General features: G+C 37.5%; 1 protein-coding gene across 1 annotated transcript; it reads left to right on the top strand.

Annotated features, from left to right (window-relative positions):
- The first annotated feature begins 7,885 nt into the window (after nt 1–7,885).
- LOC128857552 (odorant receptor 7a-like) lies at nt 7,886–9,231 on the top strand. The gene is made up of 3 exons (XM_054093304.1): nt 7,886–8,637; nt 8,720–9,077; nt 9,160–9,231. Exons 1-3 carry the CDS (start codon nt 7,886–7,888, stop codon nt 9,229–9,231), a joined length of 1,182 nt encoding a protein of 393 aa, XP_053949279.1.
- Nucleotides 9,232–11,678: the final 2,447 nt, after the last annotated feature.

Here is an 11,678-nt window from a genome sequence, read left to right as displayed (position 1 = left end):
TTCCTGTTTCATTTCGTGTATTTTTTTTAGAACTTTAATCATAATCTGATATCAAAGAGACTACCAACACTCACATACACTTGTTATGAGCCACCCACATTCAGCCACACATTTCAATTGCACAAAAGACAAATTACTTCTGCTGTTGTGTACGAAATTCTAGATTCTATTATTCTTGCGCCATGACTGAGATTTCATGTCTGTTGGCGAATGTGTGTTAATAAGAAATTCCAAGCAGTTTTTTGCTTAAATTGTGCTATGCCAAACCAATGCTTCAATAGAAAGTGAAATTTTTAAGTCCTCCACATTTGTGCGATATTTGCTAAAGCAGTGGTCTCTCTCTGTTTGCTGTGCTTCGGTGTACTCTTGAACATTCGTTTGTGTTTCTTATTTGTAAACATACTTCAGTGGCATTTCTGGTATTTGTTCACTGTCCGAAAGCATGAAATTATAAAGAGATTTCGTTATTAGTTTTGTCTTTCTATTCAAGAATTCTGAGCTCTATTGATATTGGTGAATGGAATTGGAAGAGAGAAATTGCCAAAAAAAAAAACAGGTACTTACGCAATCAACAGCAGGAATTTGCGAAGAGTAGAGATAACTGGAAAAACTCTTAACACACTTAATGTCTACTTTTTCTTGAAGTAGTTTTGAAAAAGGCCTGCGCCTCAGCCTAGTCGCCCAGTGGCAGTACATACCGGCGAAAATGTTCATGAAATCAAAAAATTAATACTGACGCATTGCAGAATTAAATTGTGGCAGATAGTAGCAGAACTACAGATTCGCAAATAATGAACTGAATATACATACATAGATATGCAACTTGAGTATTTGCTCATGAAAAAAAATTGTATTTGTAACGCGTACTGCGATTGCTCACAGCGATAAACAAACAGCAAAGATTGAGAGTTGCAATAGTATTTCGAAGTTCTGTCGGAGTGATTTGGATGAAAATTGTAACCTCATTAGTACAGTTGATGAAACCTGGACTTAGTAGTATGCTCAGGAGTCCAAGCTACACTCGATACATTGCCGACGAGGATTACTGGGTACCATTTTCCGAGAATTTCTTTAACACATTATTTGCCTCAAAGCACTTCAATGAACAGCCAGTATCAGGTTAATTTACTTTGCCAGAAACGTACCCGCTCATGTTGGGAGGAATGTCGTCAAAGCTGCTGGATTCAAGGAAATAGACCACACCCATTCTTTTTTTTTTTCAAATTTAAGAAAGAAGTTACTGAAGACTATTGGACAACTAATAGGACTATGAATAAGTTCGTTTCGGTTTTACAACAGATGGCGTAACTTGATTATTATTCCATCGATCCACATTTCCAAACATTCATTGGAGAGCTACTGTCGTAAGGCACAAACGTCAGTATAAGTTTTTTATTTGAAGCGTAAACAACAATATTTTTACCACACTTGAAAATGTCGAATTTCGTGCCAAATAATGTGTTTTTGCGGGGAATTCTTCTTCATTATTTTAATATGAAGAAAAAAGCAGCCGAAAGTCATCGTATCTTGGTGGAAGTTTATGGTGAGCATGCTCTATCTGAGCGAACGTGCCAGAAGTGGTTTGCACGCTTTAAAAGTGGTGATTTTGGCTTGGAAGACGAAGAACGCGAGGGTGCGCCGCCAAAGTTCATGGATACCGAATTGGAGGAATTGCTCGATCAAGATCCGGCTCAAACGCAAGAAGAGGTTGCAAAAACTTTGGGAGTTGATCAATCAACCATTTCCAAACGTTTAAAAGCCATGGGAATGATCCGAAAGGTAGGCCATTGGGTGCCGTATGAATTGAAGCCAAGAGACGTTGAACGCCGTTTTATGGCATGCGAACAACTGCTTCAACGGCACAAAAGAAAGGGTTTTTTGCATCGAATTGTGACTGGCGATGAAAAGTGGGTCCATTACGACAATCCAAAACGTCGGGCAACGTATGGATACCCTGGCCATGCTTCAACATCGACGTCGGCGCAGAATATTCATGGCCTGAAGGTTATGCTGTGTATCTGGTGGGACCAGCTGGGTGTTGTGTATTATGAGCTACTGAAACCGAATGAAACGATTACGGGGGATGTCTACCGACGACAATTGATGCGTTTGAGCCGAGCACTGCGAGAAAAACGGCCGCAATACGCCGATAGACACGACAAAGTTATTTTGCAACATGACAATGCTCGGCCACATGTTGCACAAGTGGTCAAAACATACTTAGAAACGCTCAAATGGGATGTCCTACCCCACCCGCCGTATAGTCCAGACCTTGCGCCATCCGATTACTATCTCTTCCGATCGATGCAACATGGCCTGGCTGACCAGCACTTCCGTAATTACGATGAAGTCAAAAAATGGATCGATTCGTGGATTGCGGCAAAACCGACCGAATTTTTCACAAAGGGAATCCGTGAATTGCCAGAAAGATGGGAAAAAGTAGTAGTAAGCGATGGACAATATTTTGAATATTAAATTTGTAACCATTTTACGTCAATAAAGTTTCAAATTTCGAAAAAAAACCGCACGAACTTATTCATAGTCCTATTATGATATGAAGGCAACTCATAGATCCGATTAGAACAAAAGCTAGTTGAACAAGATTGTTCAGTTGTATTTTCTGTAAATATTGTTCAACTAAATGTAATCGGGGTTTGCCTATGCTTTTAAATTTGGTCATGTATACATACATAAAATAAGTAATATATGATGGGGAATAAGTTCGTAGCGTTTTTATATTTTCTTTTATTTTACAACGATTTGTTTGCTGTTTGACAAAGGCTAAGTATTCATTGGATAAAACTCTTTCTGCTCTACAAAACTAATATATGTTAATTGTATTTTTGAGTTATTTAATTTTTTATTAGTTTTGAGGCTTAGAAATGGAATACCCAGTAGGCAAAAATCAATATTTTCGACACCTGCTATTCTTTGCTTTGAGAGTGCCACAGGTGAGCAGGGAATGGTTGCAAAGTTCCGAAATGACGACTTTGACGTCAATGACATGTTTCGCAGTGGAAGACCTACTGAATTCGATGAAGAATGTCTCGAATCACTTATGAAGGAGAACGGTCGCCAAACCAGTCTTAAATTGGCGGATAAAATGTACTGCGATCACAAAAAGATTCTCAGTCACCTTCATTTTATGGGATTTACCGAAAAATTGGAAGCCTGGGTGCTTCACGAGCTCAACGAAAAAATCCAAGGAAAGTCGCCTTCAAATTGTTTCTCAGCATCTCGCCCGCAATCGAGTAAACACGCGGTCATAAACAGCGCTTTTTGTACTGAATCGTCACGGGAGATGAGAAACGGTGCTTATCCGACCAATGTGAAGCCAAGAAAGGAGTGTGTGGCTACAGGATGTTCAGTCGGATCTTCATCCAAGAAGATCATGATGTGTGTTTGGTGGTCCTGGGAGGTTATGGTGCACTGAGAAATGCTCGAAAAGAATGCAATGGTCAACAGAGAGCTCTACATTGCCCAGATACACAGTGTGAATGAGACTATTCGACTAAAAAGACCTGTTCGACATTCAAACCATACTCCTTCACGCCAACACCAGTCCCCGCACTCCAAGAGCTCGAATGGGCGATCCTTCAGCATTCGTCGTATTTTCCGGACCTTGAACCGACCGATTACCATCTTTTCCGCTCCCTGTCGAACCATATGAATGGCATTACCTTCGATAACAAAGAGGTCCTTAAAAACTGGCTCAACAACTTCTTTGACACCAGGTATGGCGGCTTTTGGCGGAACCGTATCAACAAATTAGTCGAGAGGTGGGAGTAGGTTGTAAACAGCAATGGCGAATATAGATATAATTTATTAACTTATTGATTTACTGTATTTTTTCTTTTTTGTTTAAATAAAAGCCTTCGGGAAAAACGCAACGAACTTATTCTCCAAAATAATATATGGCACGTACTTCCTTTGTTGGTTGTTTGGCCGAGCTCCTCCTCAAATTTGGTGGTGTGCGTAGCATTTCGATGTTTTTCCACAAATTGAGGGGCTTACATTTTTACGCCGCCTCTGACCGGCAGATGGTTTTTTAAGAAAGTTTTTTAGAAAATAGTTTCTATGATTTGGTGTTTCATGTACCGAATGGTAGTCATGCATGAATGCATTCTGATCTATATTAAGTTCCCGCTGTTTGTTAATAGATGCCGCGAGCAGTGTGTGCTAATCGATTCTAACATAACCTAAACGTCATAAACCAAGCTTAGATATATGGTACAATAAGTAAAATGCTTCGACACATTAGTGATTTTTTTTGGAATCATATACTTTTGGAAGTGTTGATTTTCCTCTTGCGGAAGTGTTGATTTTCCTCTTTCATTCGGAAAAAACGGCGGTTGAATCGCATCGAGAGCCACAAAAAGTTTATGGAGATGCTGCTGTAAGTGAAACAACGTACCGAGATTGGTTCCGTCGCTTCAAAGACGGTGATTTTAATGTTGACGACCGTCCGCGTGAAGGAATGCCAAAAACCTTCGAAGTCGCTAAATTGGAGGCATTGCTCAATGAGGATCTGTGTCAAACGCAAAAAGAGCTTGTTTCAGTATAAGAAGTTACGCGACAATCGCTTTCCAAGCGATTTCATGCCTTGGGAAATGATTCAGAAACAGGGGACTTGGGTTCCTTATGAGTTAAAACCAAGGGATGTTGAAGTTTTTCCGCCTGTGAACAACTGCTCCAGCGGCAAAAAAGGAAGGGTTCTCGTTTTCTCCATCGCATCGTGACGGGTGATGAAAAACTGATTCATTACAGCAATCCAAAGAAAACAAAGTCATGGGGACTGCCCGGTCATGCTTCTATGTCGTCGCCTCAGCCGAATATTCACGCTGCGAAGGTTATGCTATATATTTGGTGGGACCAAGTTGGTGTTATTTATTATGTACTGTTAAAACCAATCGAAACCATCACTGAGGATCGGTATCGACTTTAATTGATGCGATTGAGCCGAGCACTGCGGGAGAAGCGGCCACAATAAGCGGAGAGGCATGAAAAAGTGAAAATCTACCTAAACACTGAAATGGGAAATCCTACCCCACCAGCCATATACTCCAGAATTTGCGCCGTCCGATTATCGCCTGTTCCGATCGATGGCACATGGCTTAGCTGACCATTCATATGAAGACATCAAAAAATGGTTTGATCCGTGGATAGCCACAAAAGATGAAAAAATTTACCGCGACGGTATACGAGATCTACTAGAAAGATTGGAAAAAGTAGTAGCCAGCAATGGGCAATAATTTCAATAATTCACTTGTAACCATTTTTTTCGGAATAAAGTTTTATTTTCATCAAAAAAATAGCGAGAACTTAGTTACAATATATATATATATAATATATTTATATAATACCTATAGCCTCCAGATTCTTTGGAATTTAGACACAGAATGAATATTTAAGCGAAAGTCAAAAGTTCACAGGCTTTCTTTAAAAAGGTTTTAGGTTTAAAAGCAAATATGCGAATAAATTATTAACAAATTTCGATTTCACCATTTTTTCGATTACTCAATATATTGAAAGTACAAGTAGAAAAGCATCCAACGATTTTTATAAATGAAAATTATTACTCACCATTCATTAGAAAATCTTATAAAAAGTTTTATTTTCAGCTAGTATGCACTAAAGGAGTCACACTGCGGCCGCAGAAAATATTTTGAAGAGAGGAGAACGAAGGTCAGTCAGAACACCAATCTGATTACAAAAGTAATCGGGAGATTATGAAAAAGGTACTATGGGGTGAGGGATATTTATGCTACAATGTATGATACATTTGTAAGTGCTAACCTTTTCCATGGCAGTGGCCAAAAATAGTTAAGGTCGTCGGATTTCGATGAAATTTTCACAATAACAAATGTGGAATATGGTAAAGTATGGCTAATTGCCGCACCTTTCGCCCTTGATAGTGGAAAAGTTCAAAATGATCCGATTTTCATGAAGTGTTATGCAAACTACTGTGTTACCTAATGAAAACGAAATTTGAAAAATAGTGCCCAATAGGGGGGAAAACAAAAATTGTCTCAAAAATGTTAAATATGTTTTGATATGTGAGCGATCTTTTCGAAGATTCATGAGGGATTTTTGTTGGCTAGCTCGCTATTGTAACGACTGGTTTATAAAAATTTCTCAATACACTTGTAAATATACTAATATAGTGACTAACTAGTAACAAACAAGTAAAACTTTCTCCTCCTCGCATTCAAATGATTTTTTTTACAATTTCTAAATGAATTTAGAAACTTTATAATTCTGGATTCCCGTGCCTATTTCCCAAACCAAGTTGTACTTTGTTTTTAATTTTCTGGCACGCAAGAGATATAAAGTTTTTTTCCATGCATGTCATTTATTAGTCAAAGCTAAAATGGGTGTGAGTAAATAATTTTTGGTAGGCCATTTTTGGATTAGACTACTACTAAATTCTGAATAATAAACTTAGTAGAAACTATGTAGCTGAATATGCACAGGTGTCGATCTCCAACACTTGAAAATCAATTGACAACAAAATACAGGCTGATTGAAAAGTAATAAAACTTATTAAACAGTAGAGAAACAAAATTAAATATTTTACGCTATATTTAGATAACAAAAAGTGTATTCCGTTTTCTTAATTCAATGGGACATAATCGGGCTCTTAGCCCTTTATGATAGGGAACTTGTTCTGCCTTTTCTAAAACTACGGTAAACCCTTCAAAAACTTAAGATGACCTGATTTCCAGCTCATTAAAGTATTTACCACTTAAATCTTTGTCTGCTACCACCAGCGGACATGACCCAGCCAACGTAGCCGCTGGATATCTATGTCGCCGCTGCGCTCCATCGCCTGCGAAAGCTTCTTCCTTTAAGTTATTTGGTTTTTAGTATAAACTATTGTTTCATAAAAAAATATTTAAATAAATAAATAAAAATGCAAGACATTATGCCATATGTCACGCTGCTATTAATGCGAACACAGGTGTACATGGAATAAAAAACATCTTTTATTTAAAAATTCATATTCTTCTATATTTGTTTCCCTACTTCTCAACCAACCTGTATTTCTAATATGCCTAACATAAAACTACATATAGTATACAGGTATCCCTTGTATAACGCGGTCTTATACAACGCGGTTTCGACATAACGCGATTTGGAAAAATTAGGTTTCAGTACAACGCGAAATTTAGGCTTATATAATGCGAAGGGGAAAATACATAATTATAAAATCTGGTAACACTAATTTGCGTACCACATATTTATAATATGTAATGTATTTTTAATGTAAACCGGGAATTACCCTTTTTTGCCTTAGATAGATATAATAGATATTAATCTAGCACCTTATTACGAAATTGAAAAGGAGCTTAAAAAAACCACCCACCAAAAACTGATAACAGATTTTGCAATTATAAAACCAGTAGAAGAACCACAAGGTCCCACAACTAGTTTCTTATCCAATAGCGAAAACTATGTGGAAGAAATATCTTCTGATGAAGCTATTGCTCCCCCAAAACGCCCACGTGCAAAGATCTTTGAAGACAGTGAAACAGATTAAGTACCATATGAAGTTTGAAGAATAACAATAAAGTTTTTAATAAACCTTTAATTTGTTTTAGTTTGTTTTTAAATTTTTTGTTTTGTGTTTTTAATTGTATTATAAAGTCTGAACTTTAGTATTGAGTTGAAATATATGGGCATCTGTTATTTTGTATGTATTTTATTTAAAAAAAAATCTATTGGAACAAAACCCCCAAATTTATATGAAAACTATGTTTTAGATAACGCGGAATTACATAACGCGCAATTCTTCTGGAACGTAACTATCGCGTTATACGAGGGATACCTGTACTTGAATGTTATAAAAATGTTGGCCGCACTGCATTAGCGCTTCAATAGAAAAATGTTGGAACTGATAAGAGGTCGTGGCCGCAGCGTGTACGCTTCTTGCAATGCCGTTAATTACTTAAATAAAGTTATTCGTTTCGTGGGTATTACCCAACCGCGGCAATGTCGTTTCTTGTACTTCTTGTATGCCGGCCTTATATCATTTTTTATTTTGCTTTCACCGGTCATCTTTAACGTTGGTTGGATACGTGATAGGAATATTCTATCGATAAGGGAGATCCTAAATTGCGTACAAGCATCGTTGAATGTGCTCGGTGTACCAATTAAAAGTGTCACAATATTATTGTCCGTGAATCGATTGCGTAGCGTAAAACCGTTATTGGTGGCTTTGGATGCGCGCTACAGCGCAGCGGAGGATATAGCCAAGATACGCCGTTGCGTTATAATTGGCAATCGTATTGTATTCGGTTACATTTTCTCATACATGACTTATGTATCTTTGACTGTACTAACTGCATTGGTGGGCGGCTATGCGCCACTTACACTCTATATACCTTACGTGGATTGGCATAGATCGAGATGGGAATACTGGCTACAAGTTAGCTTTGATACCATTGCACTTTTCCTCATAATTTCGCATCAAGTAATAAATGATTCTTATTCGGCTGTCTATATTTATATAATACGTACGCAAGTGCAGTTGCTCACAAATCGTGTGCAACGATTGGGAACCGCAGCGGATAAAAGTGCCGATGAGACTTATAATGAGCTGCAGGAGTGTATTATCACACATCAGGAGATTTTAAGGTTTTGTTTTTTTTTTTGCGACTTTTTTGTAATAATTTCATCAAGTACACACATCCTTCAATATTCCTTTCTCCCACTGCAGCTTGGTGCGCATTGTGGAACCGGTAATATCTGCTACGTTGTTTGTGCAGTTCCTTATCGCTGCAGCTATTATGAGCGCGACCTTGATAAATATATTAATTTTCGCCGATACCACGTCCAGGATTGCCGCGCTCGCCTATATGTACTGTGTTCTGTTGCAGACTGCACCGACTTGCTACTACGCCACTTACTTGCAATCGGACTGCGAGAAGCTTTCCATGTCTATTTTTCATAGCAATTGGATGGCACAGGGCAAACGTTTCAATAAATTGCTATTATATTTCTTACATCGCACACAAGACAATATGCCGCTTATGGCATTAAAATTATTTCCTATTGATTTGGCCACAAATGTGTCGGTAAGTTGGCACGTGGGCTTGTATGTCTATGATCATTATGTATGCTGTGGTTAAACAACTTTTGTTTTCTTATTCTTTTTAGATCGCTAAGTTCTCATTCAGCCTTTACACGTTCATTAGAAAAATGGGAGTAGGTAAGCATTTGAATGAATGAATTAAAAAAATGTGTTTTTGTTGCTAAATCAAAATTATTTTGCGAGTGAACTATTCATTAAAAAGCAAAAACATAAACTTCTTGTTGTACCATCTTTTGTGAAAATAAATAAACTTTTTGGTTGTTCCAGTTGAGAGCATAAGAACATTTCTTTTATACGAGTATCATCACAATGAACCGAGTATCCATTTTTCTCTAAATTACGCAGTGCTACAAAATTTACTTTGCTTATTTTTATTTGAGACTGGTTTCCATACCAATTTTGTGCGCTGAATCGACGTGGTTGTGCAAAAGAGCAAGTCTCGTCATGGTTTTGAGAAAAGTGAGAGGTAAAAACTAAAAATAAAGTGTTTCTGGGCACTTTTATCAACAATTTTCTGAAATATCCGACATGCTAGAGACTCTACCTAACATAAAGGATGAACCCTGGGTAAGGTTAAGTGCCGGCAAGAAATAAAAACTTGGCTAAATAACAAAAAACTTCACTTCAATTCAAAGAAATTTGGTATCAAACGATTCAGCTTGACTTCTAAACTTCTTCTAATAGAACATATACAGGGTGAACGATATGAAGTCTTATCTATTCAAAACAGCATAACTTTTTTGTGTGAAATTAGTTTTTATTGATTTCAAAGACAAAATTGTTCAGCTATGATTACAATTTTAACATATATTCACTTTAGGTCGATATGACCACCTTTTGCCTTGACTATAGCCTTAAAACGGTCAAAATATGAGTTGCATGCTGCACGAATGTGATCTTGAGGTATTTCGGCCCATTCTCGTATGATCGCTTCTTTCAGCGCATCCATACTGGCATATTTTTTAGTCCTCACCTTGACTCCAAAATGGACCAAATCGAATAGTCCATCGGATTTGGGTCTGGTGAATTCGAAAGCCATTGTGTGGACGAAATGAAGTGTGAAACATGATTTTTTAACCATTCTTGGTTCACACGAGCTTTATGAGACTGTGCCGAGTCCTGTTGGAACGTCTATGGTCTACGACCGAAATGTTTGCGTATCCACGGTTCTAAAGCAGCTTCTAAAACATTTAATAAGTCGCTATCACTTTGACACCAGGCTCGATAAAAACGATTGGAGAGCATCCATCAGCGGTCACTGCGGCCCAAACCATTACTTGCGAAGGGAAATTGCTTCGAGTGGCCATACGTAGGCTCAAATTCTCGTATGAGCGTGCGGTCAAGTAAACACGATCGTTTTGAGCGTTTACGAAATGCTCAATTGGGACATTTTTTTCATCAGAAAACACAATGTTAGGAAATTCGCCACGTTCGTGCAAGCGCATCAACTCCTTTGCTCTTTCGCACCGAAATTTTTTATTGCTGGGTTGAAAGATCATGATCTTTTTGGAACTTGTAAGCCTTGACCTTGAGCTCATTTTTCAATATGCGTCGAATGCTGTCTTGCGATATTTTCATTTCTTTGGCCATTTTTATTCCACTTCGATGTGGATTTCGTTCAAGTCGAGCCTTCACTTTCCGAACCATTTCTGGCGTTGTTGCTGTTTTTTTTGGGCCACCTCCATAGCATTTTGCAATGCTACCAGTATCATTGTAACGCTTTATAGTGCGATACACAAACATTTTATTCACTTTGAGGTGACTGAGCTCACGAACAATCGAACAATGGCTGGTTGTGATTTTCCAGCCAAATATAACCGAATCACACTATTACGTTTGAATTCCATTACAAAAAAACAAACATTCAACAAAACGGAGACGCAAATGCTATTGATGGCTTATAAACAATATATTGAGCTGTCATTAGAACAATTTATACGTTGATGTCATGAGCTGTTTTACAGATACAAGCAGTGTGAAGTTGGTAACACTTCATATCGTTCACCCTGTATATCTTGCGATAAGGTACAAGTATATTTATTGCATTTTTTTTTATCAAAACAAAGAAATTACTACATTAAAGTACAAATAAGCTTTTTTATCAGCACTAACAATTATCGAAATTGGTTAAAAATAATAAAAAAAATGGTATTATTTTTTGATTATTTTTATTAAGATTACTTCTAATGGTAATCATTACTATTCATGGAAAGTATCAATAATATCAACTATTACTTTTAATTTGTATTCATTGGAATTAAAACTCATTATTTAACAATTCCGATTACAAATCTACAATATAAACATCTTTACAGTTCTGGGATGTGCAATTGGCCACGAATGGTCGTCAATTCACTGAAAATGCATAAGCAGTCAACCTTCAGGTCGAAGGATGAGTTCTAGTGGAAGTTGCAAGTTGAAGCTGTTAAGTTATGGGTGACAACTCAGGCCACTTGAACTCAGGGAAGGGATATAAATTCATTCAAGCAGCTGGGCGTTCTGGTCACGTTACGGCAGATTGATGAGCTTCATTTTCGCTATAATTTTTTCAATTTCCGGATACAATGAATGCCTCTTATGTACA

Source organism: Anastrepha ludens, chromosome 3, assembly GCF_028408465.1.
Source record: "Anastrepha ludens isolate Willacy chromosome 3, idAnaLude1.1, whole genome shotgun sequence".
NCBI lineage: Eukaryota > Metazoa > Arthropoda > Insecta > Diptera > Tephritidae > Anastrepha > Anastrepha ludens.
The sequence above is the reverse complement of the archived record's forward strand: the minus strand, read 5'-3'. Positions and strand labels throughout refer to the sequence as shown.

What these genes read in the sequence shown, in the direction of transcription:
- LOC128857552 (XM_054093304.1), top strand. Translation starts at nt 7,886, where the DNA reads ATGTTGGAACTGATAAGAGGTCGTGGCCGCAGCGTGTACGCTTCTTGC. An exon ending in ACACATCAGGAGATTTTAAG is followed by an intron (nt 8,638 to 8,719) that starts GTTTTGTTTTTT and finishes CTCCCACTGCAG; the next exon opens with CTTGGTGCGCATTGTGGAAC. An exon ending in ATTTGGCCACAAATGTGTCG is followed by an intron (nt 9,078 to 9,159) that starts GTAAGTTGGCAC and finishes TATTCTTTTTAG; the next exon opens with ATCGCTAAGTTCTCATTCAG.